Here is a 23,405-nt window from a genome sequence, read left to right on the forward strand (position 1 = left end):
AGGGATACCATGTCTCTTTTGGCAGTTATTTCATCACAATATTTCTGTCTTGTAGCTTCCTTTTCTTTTCAGGTATTGCCTCAGAATATCAAGAATATAGGGTGTGGAGAGTGAGGAAGCAAAATTTATAAAAAGGTGCCTTCTGAGACATGCGGTAGGCAGAGACTGACTGCTACAGAGAATCGTGCTCTTTGAACTGCAGGATTTTGACAGGTCTGTAGTTGCATGAATAACCATCTAAAATTAAAAGGAGTTCTATGTAGGTGTTTAGGCTTTGTTATATGGGTTGGATCTCATGCTGAATAGGTGGAAGGTGCATTTATGTGAATACAAATTACTTAAAGGGTGTGGACTATTGAATGAGTATTGGCAAAACATATGGAGTGATACTGCCATATAATATCTAAGTTTTCCATTACTGCAATATGCTACAGAACCCCCTAGACCAGAAGCGGAACATTCCCTTTTGCTGCTTGAGGCAAAAGGGGAAGTGCCACCTGTAACAGCCAGGGTCTTTGCAGCTGGGAGCAGCTGGGAGTGCAGCAGCCAGGCTTGTTACAAAGTAACAGCCAGGTACTGACAGCCAGAAGTAGCAGCAAAGGATAGCACCGAGGCTTTTACAAACGGTGGGCTTTCGTGAAGGACGACAGACAGCTGATAGAGTCAACCAGTTGTGGGACGAGAGCCCCGAGCTCTCTCGTGACCACATATTTATTAGATATGATAAATGCATATTCACAAGCCTCAAACCAATCATTACAATACACCTATATAGCAATAGCCAATAATATCAGCAGAACACTCTTATGCCCATATATGCTCAGACCCTATTGTTCTCCATAGTATGCATGTTTCTCATGGGAAATTGTGCTCCTGGGAAATGAATAACCAGAGATGGATGAAGATGTTCTCCATGACCAACATGACCTCAATAACTAAAGATGGATGGAGATGTTCATTATGGCTAACTCATGATGAATGTGCAGATGTTCCCCATGACCAGCATGACCTTTAATAACATGTGATAAATGGAAGATTTTCCTCCTGACCAGCTTCGCCTCTGGAGGTCACACATCATATGTGGTATGTGGGGAGTACAAGCTCTATGTCCCTGGCTCGTTACGCCTAGCCGATCATGTAATGGTGCCCGCATACCACTTGGAGAGTGGAGCACGGACGCACCATTTCATGGCTTTGGGAAATGGCTGTATTATTCCCACATGTCCACTGTTTTTGTTTTTTCAAGGCTAAAGGAACTGGTCTGAGAGGTACCTTCCCATGGATCGAGAGCCAGAAGGTCCCCCACTGGGGAGGGGGGTGGAGCGATGGGGGCAATGTGTTGCTGAGCAAGGAGAAGCATTACTTGGGCAGCTGCTTTGCGTTCCGCAATCAATGACAGGCTGTTGGTAATAGTTCTCATTATGATAGGTAACAAACAGGGAAGCAAAACACATCCAATAGCTATAAAACCAATGAGGGCCACAATGGCCTGTAACCCTGGGAGCTTTGGGAACCAGGATCCAAAAACATCATGCAAACTAAACCCTTTCCAAACTTGGTCTGGGTTATGTGTCAATTGGCGAAGCTCTGTAGTGAGTGTCTGTACCACCTTACCGACAGGATTGATTTGGAGACAACAATTGGTAAGGTTAAATTTTCCACATACCCCGCCCTCTTTTGCCAATAAATAATCCAAAGCAAGACGATTCTGATAAACTGCAGTGCGGATCTGATCGGTGGCTTTTGCTATGGTATTGAGGGCCTTATCAATGCGTTGACCGGCCAGGTCGAGGACGGCTTGCAAGCGGATAATGCGATTAAGCATATAAATGGGTGTGCGATACCCCCAAGAGCCATCCTCAGCCCATGTGGCCAAACCATATGAACACACAATGCGTTCTGATGACCAGACATCCCCTTCATATTCATCAGGGTTTTTACAGGGGAAATTCGAGAAAGCGGTATCCAATGATCGGCGGCGGCGAGGGCCTAATTGATCATAGACAGGGATGCCGAGGACCTGGCGGGTCCGCAGAGGGAGAAGGAAAAATGAGGGTTTTATCCATCCAAGGGTGCAGGAACCGGACCAATTGGCCGGGAGAATTTCATAAGCAAATTTACCACATATCCAATACATGTGTTGAGGGGCAGGCCAGGGGATGGAGGCAGAGGAATTTAGGAAGGGGAGAAGGGACACATTGTAATGGGGAGGGGCACTCAAATTACCGGGGGAGGTCCATGAGGTATAAGTATCATCCCATATGCCTAAACAAATGAGGTCACCAACAGGGGTTGAGCCATTGCGGGTGAAGCAATTATGACCGACCAGATTTGTGGTGAGGGACCAAATCAAGTCCTGATTGGATGTGCGGGCCGTAATGTTACCCGCTATGGACATATTGTTGAAGGTTTCAGGGGAGGCTTCAAGGGCCTCCCACGGCCACTGCTCACCCATGTTGGTCCCTCCACATACAAAACAATTTTTAATGCTGAGTTCTTTTGCAATGTCCTCTGCCATTTCCAAAAACAAATTAGTAGCCTTTTGGCTAAGTTGCAATGGGTTGGAGGACAATTGTTCTAGAGAGTCATAAACGGACCAATGAAATGAGCGCTGGGAGCCTTCAAAGAGTTCGGATACCGTGACAGTGATGTATGTGATGGGGTCGGAGCCGGGGCCATCGATACCGAACCCATAGCTGGCAACTGCTGGATGGTTGCGGCTGAAAGTCAGGGAGACAATATTGGCGGGGTCCCGGCGAAAAGAAGTAACATAGGGGCAACCGGTGTAGCCACCCCCCGTATAATCACAGACACACTGCCAGCCGGTGCAGCGGGTGGAGCCAGCACAAGGGAACCATGCCTCGGGGGAGCCATATTGCCACTGTGGATTGTCGGCACACAGGTACTTATGATGAGACGCGTACGTGGCAACCCAGGAAGCAGAGCCGCAGGAAACACCCTTTCCCTTTGAGAGAGCGGTGCAGGAATCGAAGGAAAGGGCAATCTCCTCGTCTCCTTGTTTCAGGACCGCCGTGGAATTCAGATAATAGAGACGGCCGTCGCCTTCGGGATTCGGGCGAGCAGAGGTCTTTGCCAACCCCGCCCATACGGTAACATTCAGGCGAACAGGGGTTTCTGGACGATAGCAGACCGGCCCGGATGAGGAATTGCAAAGGTGATACATGGTGGAATTATGCAGACAGGTGCGATGTAGGGGGCGACAGGCGCGGGGTTGCTGAGTATGGTAGACTAGCGTCGAGGTGACTGCACCCCCTTTCTGTGCCTTAGTGATGCACTGATGACAATCATCGGCACCTGCAGAGGAATCAAGAGGAGGGGGGAGGGGTAGGAGGAGGAGGAGGAGAAGGGGAAGGTGGGGGATGATAGGGCCGGACGGCCCGAGCAGGAACCCAGATGACTTCATCTTGGAACTGGACGGCGGCATAACCTCTGGCGTGCGTGATGAGTTCCCCAGGACCTTTCCACGTCGGATCCGGTAGATGGCGGAAGAGAACCAACGGTTTGACAGGGCGGGCTGCTGGGGAAGTAGAAAAATGACGGGTGGCCGCAGAGGTCGGGGGCGAACCCGTGAGATTCAAAAAGTTCAAAGTGAACAGGCACAGGTTGAGCCGATTTTGGAATTCTGGAAGGGTAGGGGCGCCCTTATGGGGCTCAAGGCGATCGAGGGCCGTTTTGAGGGTGCGATTAGCACGTTCCACAACGGCCTGCCCTTGAGAATTGTATGGAATGCCAAATTTATGGATTATGTTCCATTGGTGACAAAATTGTGCAAAGGCCGAGCTAGCATAAGCAGGGCCATTATCGGTCTTCAGTTCTTTTGGGCGGCCGAGGACCGAAAAAGAGCGAATGCAATGATTGATAACATGTTTTACAGCCTCACCTCGCTGGGGGGAGGCAACAATAAAACCAGAGAAGGTATCAACTGAGACATGGAGAAATTTCCAAGGGGAAAAGGATGGGTATTGGGTAACATCCATCTGCCAAATTTGACAGGCAGATGTGCCCTTCGGGTTCACCCCAATGGGGACGGAGGCAGCTTGGCGGCTGCAAGTGGGGCACTGTTGAATAATAGCCGCTGCCTCTGCCCCTGTGATGGCGAACTCCTTCATGAGGGCCTTTTTGTTCTGGTGATAGAAGGAATGGCTTTCCCACGGAGTCATGGCATGCAGTGGGAACAGAGAAGGGCCCTGAGCTGCAGCATGATCTGCGCGGTCATTGCCCTCCTGCAGTGGGCCCGGAAAGGGCTGATGGCTTCTGATATGCGTAGCAAAAAAGGGAACGGGACGGCTCATTATAGCCTGTTGGAGGGCAATGAAGAGGGACAGGAGATCAGGCTCAATTGAGGGGGAAAGGTAGGCAGCATAGATGGTAAGCAGAATCTGAGTAACATACAAACTATCCAAGATAAGATTGATGGGTTGCTTTGGGAACCGCTGGAAGGCAAGGAGAGCGGCAGCAAGCTCCGCGCGTTGGGCGGAGCGCTGGGGTGGTGTAATTAGGGTGTGCCATTTAGAATCGGCATACCAGACGCAGGAGCCATACGTCTTACTGCCATCTGCGAACAATGTGAGGGCATCGGGGATCGGGCCCTGGGCAATTGGGGGGGCCCATGAGAGGGGAACGTTGCGTAGAAGTTGAAAGCGAGGATCAGAGGGAGGATGACAACTCACTCTGCCAGGCCAGTCGGCAAGAGCAGCCTGCAGGGCCTCACAATTAATAAAAAATGTGTCCCAGATGGTCAGAGAGCAAGGCACAAAGAGGGTTTCTGGTTCGCAACCAATGAGCGCTTTCGCACGGAGGCGGCCCTTGGCGCAAAGTTGGGCAAATTGAGAGGGTTTGGGGTTGATGGTAGCGCGGGGGGTATGAGGGAGGTGCAACCATTCTAGGATCCGCACCGAATTAGAGGAGGGAGATTGAATGAGGGCGGCCGTGGGCAAGGAGGGGGTATTCAAGAGCACCAGAGAGATGGAGACGTTAGAAACGGCCCGGTCCACCCACCTGGTCTGCAGGGCCTCTTCAATCAGATGGATGACCTGCCATTGGGCCGAAGTGAGCGTGATCGGATCAGAGGGTTTATGGCCGCCACGCAAAGCCTCAAAAAGGGGAGTTAAGGCCGATGTGGACAATCCAAGGAAAGGACGAACCCAATTAACAGAGCCCAGATACTGTTGGAGGCGAACAAGGGTGATGGTGGGTCCGAAAGAGAAGCGGGGAAAAGAAGGGATGGCCGCTGATGCAAGGACTTTATGTCCCAGGTAAGAAAATGGAGGCGAAAACTGCACTTTTTCTGGGGCAATAACGAGGCCTGCCTGATGGAGGATGTTTGAGAGTTCAGGTAGAGCACGACGGACTGTGCCAGGGGGCCCTGGCGCAGCGGCCAGGATGTCATCCATATAATGATAGACCAGCCATGAGGGGTGGGCCTTGCGGAAGGGTGCAAGGGCTTTGTCAACAAAATATTGGCACATAGAGGGACTATTAACCATCCCCTGCGGAAGGACCCGCCACTGGAAACGGCGGGTAGGCTGGCTGTTATTGAGGACAGGGATGGTGAACGCAAAAAGTTGCCTGTCCTCTGGATGAAGGGGGATTGTAAAGAAGCAATCCTTAAGGTCCACCACCATCATGTCATATGAGGCAGGGATAAGATTGGGGTTCGGTAGGCCACACTGTAGCGCCCCCATGGGCTGCAGGAGGGAATTTATGCACCTCAAATCCTGAAGGAGGCGCCATTTCCCGTTTTTCTTGCGAATGACGAAGACGGGGGTATTGTAAGGGCTAAGGCTCGATTCAATGTGCTTCAGAGCCAGCTGCTCCTCCACCAAGGAGGTGAGGGCAGACAATTTCTCAGAGGGGAGGGGCCATTGGTCAATCCAGATTGGATCCTGGGATTTTAAAGACAATTTCAAAGAAAAGGGGTGGGGGGGTTCCACCATAATCACTCAAGGTGCAGGCGCGCACTGAACTGGGATAACAAATCGCGGCCCCACAAATTAATGTGCAGGGGGAGAATGACAGGGCGGATATGGGCAATGGTTGGCGATTGAGAAATGGTTGCAGAAAGCCAATTTTTGCTGATTGCGGCGGCTTGGAATCCGCCTACGCCTCGGACGGCCGGAGATGACTCAGTTTCCCAGGTGGAAGGCCATTCAGCTTCCCGGATGACAGAGACATCCGCACCGGAATCTAGAAGACCAGAGAAGTGGTGGCCATTTAGTACCACCTCTAGGATAGGGCGCGTTGGGGTAATAGGTTTGGAGAGGGCTAGCAAATCCGGAGAGAGGGAGGCATCATCCTGGGGCAATGGGAGCAGTCGGGCAACGGGTTGAGAGAGAGTAACTGAGCAAGGAAGATCGCATAGGAGCTGCAAAGGAAAATTGAGAGCATCCTGGACATCAAGGAGGCCGGGGAGCACATGGATGCCTTTGCTTTCCGCAGCAGGATGGGGGAGGAGGAGGGCCTGAAAAGGAAGTGGACGATGAGAAGAGAGGCAGGCTTTTAGGGCGAAAGGTGCGTGGGGGAAAGGCAGCTCAAGATTTTCAGCCGCAACGACCTCCAGGGGTGCCGGCGGTGATGAGAGGGAAGAGAAGGTGGCAGCCTTTGGGGCGGGGCTAGCTGTGGGCCCCTGAATCAGTTTCCCGCCGGGGAGGACTGAGCCGTAGCAGGGACAGAGCGGCACTGATTGGCCCAATGAAAACCCTTCTTGCACTTTGGGCAGACAGTTTTGGGTTTTGCAGACTGATCGCGGGGGTTTGGGCGAGCGGAACCCCCACCAGGGGCCCGGCATTGCGCTTTAAAATGGCCGGGCTTCCCGCAATTGAAGCAGGTACCTGAGGGTTTATTGCCTTGAGAGATGGCGGCAGCAAGTGCTTCCATGCTGAAGGTCTGAGTGCCCACAATACGGCAGGCATTCAGGTAGTCAGCAATGGTGGAAGCAGAATTTGCAAGAAGGGGCTGAAGAAGGCGCTGGCAGTCTCTGTTGGCATTTTCATACGCCAGGCGCGTCAGCAGCTCAGTCTGAGCCTCAGTGTTAGAGACTTGGCGCTGAACAGACTGCTGAAGGCGATCAATAAAGGAGGCATAAGGTTCTGTGGGGCCCTGAACAATTTTTGAGAAAGACTCAGTAGCTTTGCCTGCGTCTTCAACCTTTTTAAATGCCTGCAAGGCGGCGGTGTTGGAGTGGGTAATACGAGCCTGAGGTATCCGAATCTGCTGAGTTACAGTAGAATACGGGCCCTCCCCATAAATTTGCGCGGCAGTGACATCGGGCAGATCAAGGCGTCTGGCCAAATCCTGTGCAGCAAGACGGTAATGTTGATCCCAGACCACATATTGAGTGGGTGTGAGGCACATGCGCGCCAAATCTTTCCAGTCTTGTGGCATGAGGAAGTAGGAATTGGCCAGGGTAGCAAAAAGCCCCTGCGTAAACGGGCTTGTGACGCCGTACTTAGTACAGGCAGACTTGGCTTCCTTAAGGAGGTCTAGGGGTATAGGTACCCAAGATGGAGTGTCATCTTCGATATGTGCGAGGGGGAACGCGGCAAGTTGGGAGAGGTCCTCAGGGGTTAGTGCGCCGCTCTGGGCGCCCTGGAGAAGGGCGCGGTGGATGTGACCGATTTTTTGCGGTCCCTCAGCCCGTGTGGTACGTGTAGTACCGGCTGGAATAGCCAGGGCTGAATCCTGTACGGAGACCGGTTCCGGGGTCAGGGGAGTCGGCAATGGGACCTGCAAAGGGGCGGTAAGCATTGGGGGTTGATTGGGGGTGATGGGGACATGCAGCGGAGCAGAGGGGGGTGGAGAAGCAGTATCTAAAGCAAAAGAATCAGAGGGAGAAACCACCCGGACAGAAGAATTGTATGGAGGGGGATCTAAGAGGGGTTTCATGAGGGACTGGTCATGGGCTAAAAGGCATTCAAAGACCAGTTTCCATGCACTAAGAATCTTGGGCGGCGCGCGTGGGGAGGTATGAAGAAAGTTACCAATCTTCCGCCACGTTTCAGGTTTTAGAGAGCCACCCTCAGGATACGCGGGGCAATTATCCCACACGTATTTTAACAATGAGGCAAGTTCAGATTTAGAGATGGAATTATGAAGAAACTTGCCATTAGACTGAAATAAATAGAGGTTGCGCTTGGTTAATTCACGCAGCTCATATAAATGGCGCTGTTGGAGCTGTGAGAAACCACCCCCCATACTCACGAGAAGATCACGGCTGCCAGCAGCGAGATCGGGTGCACCGAGCCTGTTCCAGGCGATGAGCAGGGGAGGCCCAAGGACGTATCCGAAGATCCCGTCGGGGGTCACCAGATGTAACAGCCAGGGTCTTTGCAGCTGGGAGCAGCTGGGAGTGCAGCAGCCAGGCTTGTTACAAAGTAACAGCCAGGTACTGACAGCCAGAAGTAGCAGCAAAGGATAGCACCGAGGCTTTTACAAACGGTGGGCTTTCGTGAAGGACGACAGACAGCTGATAGAGTCAACCAGTTGTGGGACGAGAGCCCCGAGCTCTCTCGTGACCACATATTTATTAGATATGATAAATGCATATTCACAAGCCTCAAACCAATCATTACAATACACCTATATAGCAATAGCCAATAATATCAGCAGAACACTCTTATGCCCATATATGCTCAGACCCTATTGTTCTCCATAGTATGCATGTTTCTCATGGGAAATTGTGCTCCTGGGAAATGAATAACCAGAGATGGATGAAGATGTTCTCCATGACCAACATGACCTCAATAACTAAAGATGGATGGAGATGTTCATTATGGCTAACTCATGATGAATGTGCAGATGTTCCCCATGACCAGCATGACCTTTAATAACATGTGATAAATGGAAGATTTTCCTCCTGACCAGCTTCGCCTCTGGAGGTCACACATCATATGTGGTATGTGGGGAGTACAAGCTCTATGTCCCTGGCTCGTTACGCCTAGCCGATCATGTAATGGTGCCCGCATACCACTTGGAGAGTGGAGCACGGACGCACCATTTCATGGCTTTGGGAAATGGCTGTATTATTCCCACAGCCACCATACCTGCCGCTGCCGCCGCTGCTGCCTCCTACTCTATCACATTCACCACTGGTGGAGAAGCGCTACTGCCATTGGTGCCATTTTTGGGCAAGCTGGCCCTGATTTTGGGTGAGATCTCACCCCAGAAGGCTGTGAAATCAGCACCTGGAAAGCTTCTTCTGCCTGAGGCAGTGGCCTCACCCTGTCTAGTGGCTGGGCTGGCTGGGCCCTAGACTCATTAGAGTTGTTTTGCTGTTACAGTCTAGAGCAGGGGGGGTCAGAATTTTTTTTCAGCAGGGGGCCAGTCCACTGTCCCTCAGACCTTGTGAGGGGCCGGACTATATTTTGAAGGAAAAAAAAGAACGAATTCCTATGCCCCACAAATAACTGAGAAATGCATTTTAAATAAAAGCACACATTCTACTCATGTAAAAACATGCTGATTCCTGAACTGTCCGTGGACTGGATTTAGAAGGCGATTGGGCCAGATCTGGCCCCCGGGTCTTAGTTTACCTACCCATGGTCTAGAGGGTTCAGCTGTCTGTCTTGGGTTGCCACCTTTCTTAGAGTTTTATACCCTGTATTCTCCTTATTATGTTGCAATGTTTTCATTATAAGCAGCATCTTTAAATTGTTGTATGCTTGCAAGTGCAACTTGTCTCTTTTTAAACCATGTACAGTACATAATTTCCTGAAGCGCCATATAAATTACTTTTGCTGTTGTGGTTGTTGTCGCTGTTTTTAAAATTGTGCTTTGCTAATGTTAAAAAACTAGCCAGGCAGCAGCCCTGCTATCTTAATCAAAGCTCCAACGCAGAATGAGTAGCTGATTACTACAGGGGACACAGGTACTCCATGGGACTATGGAAGGGCTGTAGATTAGTGGTAGAGTACATGCTTTGAATAAAAAAGGTCCCAGGTTCAATCCTTGGTAGGACTAGGAAAGATTCTTTCCTGAAACCCTGTTACCAGGAGCTGGACTGACCAATGACCTGACATAGTGCAAGGCAGATTTCTGTGTTGCTATTTACTGAAGAATTACTAAAATTTTGCTCTGTATATGGAACTACTAAAGATATTGACATTTATTTTAAAAACACTTTGTATTAATATGTTGGCATGCAACAATCTGTTCTGGGGGTTTCCCCAACCCTTCCTTGCGCTAGCAGACCTATTTAGTTGAATGCCCCCTATATCATATAACATAACCAGCTACTTGAAGAATGGTAACTGCAGATCCAGTGAGATACATTCAAATATGCTACAGCATCCATACAAGAACCCTCCATGTAATTGGCTAGGGTGATTGCTCCTGGCCCAGGTGAGAGAGCTTTCTTTTATGTAGGAGGAGAACTAGTCAAATATATATACTAGTCACACACACACACACCCCACCCCACTCAGGGGTGTGTTACTAAGCATGGGTAGATTTTGTATTAAGGCAGATCCATTCATTTTTCTGTATCTCCATCCCCCTTCCTGCATTTTTGCCTAGGTGCAAGTGTCAGTATGGGGAAGCTACTACTGTGCGCAGGTAAGTGTTGTATTAGTACCTGTGTTTCATGATAACTAACTAATAAATAAAACAATTTCATATAAATGATGTGGGGGAAGAGCTCCTTGTTAATATATAGTTCCATAATTCTTTCTCCAAGGGTTTAGTTTTATCAGGCAATACCTCCACCCACTACTCTCTTCTCAAGAGAGAAAAGATTACAGAGCCCTGCATCCTTTTTCTTTGGGGGCTAAAATCAGCTGTTACTCCAGAAAATTGAATTGTACTTACACAATTCCTGTCCATGCATGTAGGCCGCTATGTATCAATATGTGGAGGCCAGGTGCACGAGGATTGAAATAAAGGGTAACTGGATCTGGTGGGCGGGCTGTATTTTGACTTCCTCCACCCACTGTGGACTATTTTCACAGGTGGGCGCACTTATCTGTCAATCACTTGATGCCACTGTAACACTGGATGCAAACCATATCAGCATAGACGCAGGGCTTTGCAAGCACTGCCAACCAGCTGATAGGCACTGTTCTGTCCCACAGGCCTGAAAGTGGGCTTGGGCGAGTGGTTTATTGCAGGGATTTCAAAGAAGGATGAGAAAAGTGCCAGAGAGACTTACAACGCTATGCAGAGAGTCTTGCTGCTCTGTCTTGGAATGGACACCGAAGTAGCAAGCATGTCGTGACTGTCCATGCCCAATCAAGCATTTATGTATTACTTCTACAGAAGCACCATATGTAATCTGGTAGCAGTAGCCCAATTAATCCCACCTGTCTGAAGGCCTGTTCCCAACTCAAATCCATCCATCCATCCATCTGACAGGTGAAGGAATAGGTGACAAGGGTCCAGGTTGCATGGGTAGCTCCTGACTTCCATCTCCCTAGGCCACCAGCCAAGCACTCAGACAGCAGATAAGCATATCAAAGGAAACAGATACACATATGTGAGAGCAATTTCACAGCAGGTACCAATTAGTTCCAAGGTTATCTTGACTACCAAGATAGCATTTATAGGCTTTGTGGGACCACCTCATGCATACCTCATGTTTGACAGGAAGCCACATCTTTATCTGCCCCAGAACTGATGTCACATATGGCATCAGATGGATAACAGGTTCATGTGGTTCTCCTGTGATCTTACCGTATTAATTACGACCCCCCCATCTAATGCAATTTGCATATAACTCCCGCCCCATTCCAGGCAAATGCCAAACACATTTAATGCCAGGTTTTGTTTGCCCCCCCAAATGCATATTTTGCCAAGCTTCATGGAAACTTGCTTGTCATCTGCCTACATTTTGAGTAGAATGGACAAGAATTACAATGCCTTCTTAACACCCACATCTAATGTTGGACATTCTTGTTTCTTTTGCTTTGCAGGTTTCATCCTTCTGTTGAATCTGCAGCTTGGTAAGGCTAACTTCCCTTCTGCTTGTTTGCTAAAAATTTGACAGATCTGCTGTGTGCATAGCCTTGATTTTTGGTCATTGCTCCCAGTTGAGGCAAAACAGGAACACTTATTGTAAGATCACAGCTCCATATAAGGGGCTCTTTATTTCAAAATGCTAAAGCCCTGCAAAGTTCCTTTATTTAGAGCCCCACTATTTCATCAAGAGCCCAATCAAGTTAATGATTTTTTTTAACTGCTCAAAACAGTTTGTCTTATGCACATAGACGTGGTGAGGAAATCTCTTGATATAAGTCTGGGTAACCGAGGTCGAAACTCACCTTGATGGCCTCTTCAACAGCTGCTCCTCCTAGCCAAATAAACTTGCATCAACTCTTCTATTATGTTTTCTGGGGTGGTGGAAGGCTCCACAACAATCACTTCCCACATGTCTAGACCTGCAAAGTTGCTGGCTCTATAGCTTCATTTTGTGTGGAGCTGGTGGGTCAAGCTCATGATGAGGATTTGAAGGAAACTGTAGAAAACAGTGTGGGTTGAATTCAACAAGGTCATTGTGTGAGGGAAATGGAACTCCTATCCCTTCTGCTCTCCGTTGTGCCCTCACACCTGCCCCCCAAATTGGGGAGAAACGCTAGAGCAGATATGGGAGACTCAGAAGGGCAAGGAGGAGGGAGAGAGAGAGAGAGATGAGAGGTTTCATTTCGCAAACAGGAGTCATTCTACTTGTGCAATGATTTCACTGCATAGAACACTGTATTACAAACTGCATGCAGTATGGTCTTTTCTAATTATAACCTTTTGCCTTCTCTTTCCAGGTTCTGCCTACAAGCTTGTGTGTTATGTGACCAACTGGGAACAGTACAGGGATGAGCCAGCCAAGTTCACACCAGATAATATAGACCCACATCTGTGTACTCATGTGATCTATGCTTTTGCTGGCTTGAACAACAACCAGCTTACCACTACAGAATGGAATGACGTGGAACTCTACAAGAAGCTTAATGCCTTAAAGCAAAGGCAAGTACCGTAGCTCTCACAATGAATGTATTCACACCATGGTGTTTGTTTAATGGCTGCTTCCAGGCACTGCCTGACAATAGCAGCAGATGCAGAAGCAAAAGAGTCGCATGGGGTCCCTTCATGAATTATGTGTTTAATAAATTAATTAGTTAAAGTACTTTTAACCCACACCTCACCACATGATTTCAGAGCAAGGTACAATACAAGTTAAAATACAACCAACACAATTCCAGTATACGTAGTTGAAAGAGCAGGCAAGAACACAACACATCTTTAAAAATACAATATATAAACTCTCAAGGAAACCATCCACAGGTTCCTTCATGGCAGAAGCAATGCATTACTATTGTTCTTAATATTGCACAAAAGCACAGGTAAACCGGCAAGTCTTTACCTCACAGAGATAAAAGTGTCTCTGCCATTCATGCTTTCAGGGGGAGGGCATTTCTTAATTAAGGTGCCACCATAGAAAGGTCCCCATCCTATGTCACCACATAATGTCTCCCCCTTGGAGGCGCAATAATAAGAAGGGTCTCCCTCTATGATCCATGAACATGGGGAAGTGTTCCTTTAGAACCAAGACTTTTAAAATAGTCACCTAAAAATATAAAGGGTGGTAGTGCCAAACAAGAGTTCGAAAGTACAGTATGTGTTTCCTAGAGATACTTGTTCAAGAGCTAGGATTGGCTATGGCTCCTATGGAACATACACATGGTGGCAAATCTGTACTTTTTGCTATGTAATGTGAAAAAAGTAATTTGGAGATGCCTGGCATTCAGAGGGATGGGGTTGGTTGGAGTGATGGCTGATGTTTCCGTGTGATGATAATTTTTTGCATAGTAGGATTCTGTAACTATGTTTTTGAATATGCTTGAAAATGGAATGATAGAGTTTTCAGAACACATATTCATTTTGTTCTGCCCTGCCTTAACATCTGATGAAAGAGCTTTTGCAGGTTTTCGAAGCACCAGGTTGGGGGAAGACTGCCTTGCAAGAATGCAAATGTCAGTTATGAAGGGCTGCCTGCTTGTTCCTTCCACTGTGATAGCATCTGCTTGGCCAGCCTTCTCTGGCCAAGCTCTGGCAAGCTTTTAAGTTCTGTCTCACTTTGGCCTCTGTCACAGGGAGTTGCTTTAATTTCCCCAATGGCCCTGACAGAAGAACTTTTGGGATTCTGCCCACACCCCTGAAAATGAGCTAGAGGAGCTCTCAAAACCGGTTTGGTTCTGAAATCTATATCCCACAATTATAAAGGAGCAACTGGTGATGGAAGTCTTGGATATTTTGAGGTGGAGAGGGTAAAATTCCTTCTTAATTATCACAAAATATTTGTGTAATGTTAATTCCCCTATATCTTTTTCTTGCTTTCTAGGAATAATAAGCTGCTCACATTGCTGGCTGTTGGAGGGGGAGAGTTTGACAACCAGAAGTAAGTCCCTTCTCCTTCTTATACTCACAGAAAGAGCAGAGGGTGTTCATGATATATACAGTATCTTCCTAATAAATTTGTGGTTTGGGACACCCGTCTTAAGGCATTTTGGAGAGCTTGAGTCTGACATAGAGAGCATTTCCTCTTCTGAGAAATGAATGTCCTTCAAAGATCAAGGAACATTTTCCATCTTTTGTTTCTGTGTACACTATTATTCAATGCTAGCCTCTTTCCGAGAGACGCAGTACTGGCAGATAGTGATTTTAATAAGAGGGTCTTTTTTATATAAAAAGGGATTAAAGAAAGAGATATGATTGAAAAGTCCCCCTGAATTTGGCCAAACCCCCAAAGAGAGCAAAAGGAGACTACTCCTAATTAGTAGAGAGAGTGGGAGGGCACTGTGATGTAAACTGGCCTCACTTCACTGATATCTTGGGGTGGGGGAGTAATTTGATTCAGTTTATATTTAAAGATGAACTTACCAGCCAAATGGTCTGGCGGGCGGTCTTTTATCCTTGTCCTGGATGTGGGGCCAAGTGCCACTATTGGCCAGTTGATCCCACGCCCAGAGGAACACCCAAAAGGCCTTGCCGCCAGTCGCCAATTTGGCGGCAGGCCGATGATCTGGCCTGCCATTTGCCAGTTCATGGGGGTGAGCTCGGGGCCTGCCCACAAAGTCACCTGCCCAAAAGGGGCAAATGGACTTACCAAATTCATACTTTTTGAAATATGATGCAAATTGAAACCTCCTTCAGAATTCATACTTATTGAAATTTTCCAGTGCGGACACACCCAGGTGATGTGTCCAACAATGCCCATAGTTGGCTAAAGTGTGCATAAAAATGCTTTATATTAGTGAAAATTACATCCAAAACTGCATTAGATGAGGGAAACTTTCTTGCAAAATGTGTATAAAACTGCATATAAAAATATGTTTATTATGAGAAATTCACACTCAAATATTCAAGAATCTTTATGAGGAGTTTCAATTTATTTATTCATTTTTGTGGATTGTTGTGGAAATAGAAGTGAATTTAAAAAATGAGAAACTTGGAGAACCAGTATCGACAGATTGGTCCATCCTTAGTCCCTACTGATATCAGAGCTCTTCCATTTTATACCAGCTATTCATGATGCTCTGCAAAAAATAAGTATAGGGTGATGCAAGTTGTAAAAGGCAGCTGTCAAAAAGTAACACATTCTTCCAGGTTCATTTCCATGATATCCTCTCCAGCAAATCGGCAGACATTTGCCACCACATCAATAGATTTTCTCCGCAAACATGGATTTGATGGTCTGGATCTTGATTGGGAATATCCAGGTTCCAAAGGCAGCCCTGCAGAAGATAAGCACCGCTTCACCATCTTGACTCAGGTATAATAATAATATAGACTCTAAAATAATATAGATGCTCATCCCAGCTTCAGCAAAAGGTGCTGGAAGCCCCTAGGGAAATAACATGGATCATACTTACTTTGACAAAAAATTGTCAAAACCTTTCTTAAAAACAACAGTGAATGATTGTAGCAGGGTTACTTTATTTTAAAATGGTATTTAAAATTAATTTCCTGGAATGTATACTGTAGTGATAGGAGCATGTATAGAGTGCTTTTGTAATCACAACCACCTCCATATATTTACTCTTCCACATCAAGAACAATGGTTGATTTGAGTCCCTGTGATAAACAGTGTAGTGCTATGATATCTACTCAGAAGCAGGTTCCATTAAATTCAATGGGGCCTTAGTGACCATACCTGAGAGAAAGCACTATTAAACTTAATGGAATTTTCTTTTCAGCACACTTGTATAGGATAGCACTGTGAATTACTAAATATGACAAAGAAGACTCAACCATCGAGAAGAATAATGCTGTATTGCATGCTCAGATGCAGTCAAATAAATAAAAATAAATACCATAGGCATGCCCAACTTGTGTGTGGAGATTTATCTTTATTTATTGATTAAGTTTATATACCATCCTTCATCTGAAGATATTTCTCATCATGATCTGTATGGGTGGAAATTTCCAGCCTGCAAAAGGCCAGCTGTCCTTTGAAATGTGCTCTGTTCAGTTGCACATGAGCAACACCCAACTGCTCCCGCTGTTTCTCTCTGAAGGAACTGAAAGCTGCTTTTGCGGAAGAGGGCAAAAGAACAGGACGCCCACGGCTGTTGCTTTCTGCTGCGGTATCTGCTAGCAAAAATACCATGGATGCTGGATATGAAGTTGCTGCCCTGGGGAAGTGAGTCACATGGTTTCCGCTAAGCGACATGCCCTGCGTCAGTATCTCTGTTGAATACCAGCTCTGAATGCTCTAACTTCTAGGTCTAGGACAAATTGCTAAAGAACTCAGGAGAAAGCCGTTCAAATGAAAAGCCTCTGTTCTTCCTCTCTTCTCTTTCTGCTTTATTACTAATATTATTATTCAATAAATTTGTGCTGCTGCTGAACCTGTACACAGTATACTACACTGGCTCTCCCAAAGATCCAACCCATTTCAATAATTTTGAACCTCCCCTGGGGTTTGATGTCCTGGTTTTGTAGGTTCTCGTAAACAGTGGTTTGTAGGGTGGTATTTATTGACCATTGTGTCTATGCAGCCACACTGTGCTGTAGGCTTTATATAAATAAATTTGGGCCTACCGGTAATTCTACAGTGCCTGTGAAAATACTTCTGAGGGCTTTTAAAGGAGTTACTACATCATGCTTATGTAATCTCAGGTTTATTTTTTTAAAAAAATATTTGTCTATGAATCAAAATAACTGTCTTATTATTATCACTAACAGTGTGGCTGTTGGATCATAGATTCCTTAATGTTTGAAGAAATTGTTCCTTCCTTTTGCCATTTCTTTCTGTGTGCATCCAGGAGTCTTGATTTAATCAACGTGATGACCTACGATTTCCATGGAAGTTGGGCACCTCAAACAGGACACAACAGCCCCCTGCACAGAGGTGCACCTTCCTATGACCCAACGCCCTTCTACAACTCTGTAAGAACAAACAGCACATAGCCCAATCTTAAACTCATATCTAAATTCCAGTGACAGTTTCCCCACTCAATGTAGTGAAAACTGAATCAAGCCTAAGTATTAGGGTGGCCATTTGTACACCACCAAAAAGGAGGAAATGCATTATGAAAAAGACTCAAACAGATTTGCATAGCAGTTTCATTTCCTAATTTATATGTCTAGATGCAAATTTAGAACCAATGCCTATAAATTCAAATGGAAATAGAAAACATTTTACCATCGTGGGGAAGATGGGACCAAGTGACCTGGGTGCTAGCTCAGTCTGCTGTCCAGGAGCTGTTACTAGGTGACTTCAAGGCCCCTGCTCTCCCTTTGCATGATTCCTTATCTTTAAACTGGGCATGGACTGGACAACTCTTCAAAAAGAGGACTTCCTGAAAGAGTGGATTCTTTTCTGTCCAGTGGGACACATGGCCACCCTAGCAAACATGGGTGGGTGGGTGACTGATGAGGCTCAAAATGCATGTTTTGTGTAGCTGCATGAAGAATTCCTCCTTTAAAAAAAAGAAAATTCAAAGGCAGACTATATCGAAGTGAAAGGGAGGCTGGGAATAGTCAATTTAACTCTTTTTAGTCCTGTTTCAGCTCAAAAATCACCTTCCCCAAGCTTCTTTTTCATTTACAAATATTTTTGGAAAACACGGAGACCCTGACTTCCCACAGATGACAAAGCAGCTTGAGGAGGTTGATCCAAAGAGGGAAAGAGTTAAGCAGCCCCTCACTGCCTGCCCTTCCTCTCAGCTCCTCCCAAATACTTTTGTCTTTTAAAAAAGTAAACTCACAGAGGAAAGAATGGCAGAAGTCTGCATAATTTGTCTGTGCTGCAGGAATATGCCTTGAAATACTGGAAGGACAATGGAGCGCCTGCTGAGAAACTCATGATGGGCTTTCCAACATATGGACAGTCTTTCAAACTTGCTAGCTCACGAACCGATGTTGGTGCTCCAGCCAGTGGTGGAGGTTCTCCTGGACAGTACACCAAAACCTCTGGGATCTTGGCATATTATGAGGTAAATGGGTCTTTGGCAGATTGAGAGCTACTGTAATGTAGCTGATCATGTTGGGGAGGCAGAGTCAAATTTGCCCAGCTGCAAAGCTCAAAGGGTGGGCTTGGGCAAATCATTTTCTCTTAACACATCTTATTTTGACAGGTTTTTTTTGTGAAGATAAAGTGGGATGGTTCTGTGGAAGGTACCTAAGACATAACCAAAGTCTTAGGCAGCAATCCCATGAATATTTATTTGGGAGCCATGCCATGGGTACAGCCCTGTTCAGGCCTTCTCCTGAGCAAATGTGGACTAAAACCAGGGAAGGAAGGGGCAGAAGTGTCCATGCATGTTTCTCTGTTTCAGACCTTCCTGAACTGAGAGGGAAGATCTGAAAGCTGACTTCAGCAGAATGTGCTTGGCATCTTCACTGTGCTTGGGCTCCTTGCCTTATCAGGGTTCCTGGTGGGGAGGAGTCTAAGCACCTGTGGGAACCTTTGGGATGTTCACTCGTAGCTGAGTAAGGTTGTCTTCCATAAACATGGTCTTAACAGTGAGTCTGTCAGTGACTGCGAGGCATCCTTCCACAGTGTGGACATAGGTTTCTGGGTGGGAGCTGATCATGGTGAGGGTTTGCCAAGCGTGCCTTCCTCTTAGCACATTTCTCCCTTTTGTCCAGAGTTCGAATGTCTTCAAAGCCCATGACACCGTTGGTAAAGGCTTTTTCTCCAATTGGAGCGCTTGCAGGCTAGTGTTCCAATTGTTGGTGTTTATACTACATGAGATTTGCCTTGAAAGAGTTTTTAAACCTCTTTTGTTGACCACCAGCATTTCACTTTCCATTTTTAAGTTCTGAATAGAGTCGATGAGTGTGATGGACTTCTGAGTCGACAAGTGTAGGCTCACACTAATGAAAATCAGAACAATTTGGTTACTATATACTGGAGTAGGGAGTTTTGTCCACCCCAAGGGCCACAAGCAAGTATTGGTAGAGTGATGGAAGCGACTTAACTTAGCAAAGTAGTTTACCTTCCAGCCACACAAAATCCAGAAGTTTCTATGGCTCCATCCAGACAAGCACATGTCAAGAGCACATTCTAGTCAAGCAAAGGCACTCATGGAGGGTGTGGTGCAGGGCCATCGAGGCATGTGCCCTGGGGACAGCCCTGAAGGCCAGAGGGAGAGGCTGTGGGAGGTCTCACTTGGCTCATTACTATGACAGTAAATTAAAGCTGCAGACCACCAAACACTGTACTCTCTAGCTATAAAGTAACCAATGATTCTGATGGGGAAGCTTGGAATGATTAACTTTTAGGATTATAGACTTTATTTTTATTTTTGTTTATACCCCCTTGAGTTTCTGCTCTTTGTCTAAACAGGGATTCTATCATTTTGACAGGTGTGCCCATTTTTAAAGGGAGCTACCAAGGGATGGATAGAAGAACAGAAGGTTCCTTACGCTTTCAAAGCTGGAGACTGGGTTGGATATGACGACGAGAAGAGTTTTCAGTTTAAAGTGTGTCACTGCCTTGTGATAATTGCTATATCCTATGAGAATGAAAATCCTTTAGGCCCTCTAGCTGCTAACCAAATTTACACTCACATTCTCACAGTCATGGGCTGTATCCAACGCCGCTGTTCCACTAGCGCAGCAGACTCATGCAATGGAACTTCCCCCTCTTCTCCTATCCCTTGTGGCCCCTGACATGAAAAGTTTACAGCATCCTCTGGAGCAGATTTTGAGGGCACACAGGGAGAGGAGAGGAATTGGAATTGGAAGTTTAGTTGCGTGGGTGAACCTCTGCGTACACATGTTCTTTAAGGCTCCATGTTATTTAAAATCTTCTTTTCCCATGATACTCCGTTCTGTTCCTCAACTGCATTCTTCCCCCTCTAACAGGCAATCAGAATTCTGGGGCCTCTGAACATGGTTTTTTTTTAGGGGGGGCAGGGTTCAACTCATTTTTTTGTACTTCTGCAAACCCTGGGATCCCCCAGGACATGCTGGTACCCCCTTTTATTTATAAGTAGCATTGTTTGAGTACCATCCTGTTGTGTGGCATGCAACATTTTGGAAGTAGAAGGAGTGTACAATATTAAGAATTGTCTGCCTCATTCTTATTTCACCCTGGGAGTAAACAGTAATAAAATTCTCCTTCTTCCCCTACACAAAATCAATGTTAGCAGCCGCAAGTGCTCTTTAGCAACCCTCTGTGGTTACCTCACAGAAAGAAGAAGTGTCTTATTTATGTCACCACAGAGTGGCGCATTCTCGATTCACAAAAAATGGGTTACTGAGCCACTGTACGTTAGTTCAATTTCCTTTGAATGTTATGCTTAAATATAAATTGTATCTTTTTGTAGACTGCTTTGAGGTTGTTAGTTTTTTCTTTTTACAATCAAGTGGTATATAAAGGGTCATCTAGTCCAACCCCCTGCAGTGCAGGAATCACAACTAAAGCATATATGGCAGGTGGCCATCCAATCTCTGCTTAAAAGCTTTCAAGGAATGAGAGCCCACCACCTCCCGAGGGAGTCCATCCACTGCTAAACAGCTCTTACTGTCAGAAAGTTCTTCCTGATGTAAAGCCAGAATTCCCTTACATATATTGTAAACATGCTGCAGTGTCCAGAAGGAATTTGTAGTTGTCTGTTATTAGCAAATGGTAGAAGAGGCATGTTATGTGACAGCTATTATGGAATGGGTACATAAGCACTAGCCTGTGGGCTATTTACAAATGCCTCCCCCCCCCCCAACATCTCCTTTGCAGGCTGAGTTTCTGAAGAGGGAGAATTATGGAGGAGCCATGGTTTGGACTCTGGGGATGGATGACTTCTCTGGCAAATTCTGTGGCCAAGGAGCCAATGTCCTTGTGAATAAGCTTAAGGGTCTCCTAGGAAACTGAGGTAATGACAAATTAGGCTATAAGGTCCATGTTTCATTAAGCTACCAATCTAATGTCCAGTTTGAATTAGGTATACTAATTGCATGAGCATTTCAACCCCTTCTTTTCTAACCTCTCTTTTTAGATTTGAATGTTTGGAATAGTCTCAAGGGGATTCACATGATAAACCCTGCAATACGAAAGCATTTAAAATATTATATAGTCTCTCAGCTGTAGTCTTCTAAGTGTCTCACAACATGAATACAAGCAACACAACAAATAAAGTTGTTAAAATTGAAATTCAATTGAGACAAGAATCAAATAGAAAGTTAAGCAAAACTTATGCAATGCCTACTTACCTGGAAGTAAAGGCCACTAAACTCAATGGGACTTGAGTTACTCTCCACGTGGTCCCAAACTATATGCACCCCATGGCTGCTATTTAGTAAACAACAACCAAGCATGCAGAGGCCTATGGAATGCTCAGTGTCATGTCTGAGTTGGTCTAGAGTCTGTGGAAGTGTTGCGATACAGGGTTAAATGTTTCAGGGTTGTTTTTGCTCTGCTATGCTCTTGATAAATAGGAAGTCTTGCAAATATCTGATATGCTTCTGACATGCATTTGTTCTCCTATGACAGAACATGAAGTACCACACCAAGCAAATAGAGGAACGCAACATGTTGTGGAACAAAAATGGATCCATGTTCTATCTCTCACCTCCTTGAACCTTTGCAAGTAATACTTCAAGATATTCACTGCCTATTAGCATGTGATCATCCAGACTTGAGCAACCTGTTGTGGAACCTTCCATTACAAACTTCTGTTTGAGTCTGCTGCGTATCTCGTTTTTCTTCCTTTACTGCTAATCAGATTTTGAATATCGTGAGATTTATGCAGAATTGGAATGCACATGCTCTTTTTAGGCAACCTTGATTTTCTATTTCACTATGCAATCTAATAAAAAAAATTGCATTTACTTGTACTTTAAATCATTTTAAATTGTGGCACAATGGTGATGACAATGAAGACATTTCTTTCGGGTATCTGATATTTATAACTTAAAAGAAAAGCTGACCAACATAACTAGCTGCCTCTCCCCTAGCTATTTGTTTTCACCTGTCTTTAAAAGAGAAAGTTTTTAAAAATCCAAGACACAGGGAGCTTCACCTAATTCTAGTTTCCAGGAAGGTGTTTGCTGCTTAGTAAGTACCTTAGTACTGCTGTCAAGGTCCAAAAGAGGATCAGATGGTTTTTTGCTCAGTGAAGAGGCGGAGAGAGCAGTGCTTAAACGAGGAGGGATTATTATTTAATCAACTTGAAATGTAAGAAATTGTATTCATTTTGAGAAAAATTCTAATCATCACTCCCTCTATTTTTTTTAATGGACCCTAAAGTGTATAACTCTACTCCCTGCAAGAAAGATCAAGGACTGCTATGGGAGCTAGAAATTCAACTAAATTCTGCTGCCCTTCTGATTGGCTAAGAGACGGAAAGTTAGAATAGTGTTATGACTTTGCGAGGCAAACACACTAATCTAGATGAAAAATGGGAACACTTGCCCTTGAGGTTTGAGATCGTTACTTAGAAGACAATGCCAGAGTTTTTGTTAGGAGGAAATTTTAGGACTTAAGTTGGCTGTGGCATGATCAAGGGAACGAAGTGTCAGTCTGTTAAATGCAGCAAGTTGGAAACCGGGGTGGGGGGCAGAACTCAAGTTGAGCTGCCTGTTTTGAATAAGAGATTGCAGCAATGGGAGAGACAGGACACCCTTGGAGTGTAATGCTTTGAACCACTGCATTGTAGGCTCAGGTTGTATATATGTGTAAATAAGCCATACGTCATAAAGACACCACAGTCTTCACTGTGCCTCATTTCCAAAGAAAACCCTGGGTAAGCACCTGGAACCCCTAGAATCTTGCACCACTGGGAGATTGGGGTAGCGTGTAACAATAGTGTTTATAAGTGAAGCTGGGGAGCAGGAGGAGGAAGAAAGACATGGAAACTGGAAGAAAAAGCTGGACTGGAGAGTGCTGCAGAAGATCTGGACTGAAGGCACAAGTTGTTGGACAATAAGTCCTATCATCACTGACTATTGGCTAT

General features: G+C 45.8%; 1 protein-coding gene across 1 annotated transcript; it reads left to right on the forward strand.

The window, feature by feature from the left end:
* Positions 1-41: 41 nt before the first annotated feature.
* Positions 42-22,240, forward strand: LOC118088616 (acidic mammalian chitinase-like). The gene is made up of 12 exons (XM_035122473.2): positions 42-213; positions 10,534-10,572; positions 11,925-11,954; positions 12,768-12,969; positions 14,345-14,401; positions 15,610-15,775; positions 16,521-16,645; positions 17,271-17,394; positions 18,261-18,443; positions 19,819-19,935; positions 21,191-21,326; positions 21,944-22,240. The coding sequence occupies exons 2-11, from the start codon at positions 10,548-10,550 to the stop codon at positions 21,323-21,325; spliced, it is 1,164 nt and encodes a 387-aa protein (XP_034978364.1). The 5' UTR covers positions 42-213; positions 10,534-10,547; the 3' UTR covers position 21,326; positions 21,944-22,240.
* Positions 22,241-23,405: the final 1,165 nt, after the last annotated feature.

This window comes from Zootoca vivipara, chromosome 7 (assembly GCF_963506605.1).
Source record: "Zootoca vivipara chromosome 7, rZooViv1.1, whole genome shotgun sequence".
NCBI lineage: Eukaryota > Metazoa > Chordata > Lepidosauria > Squamata > Lacertidae > Zootoca > Zootoca vivipara.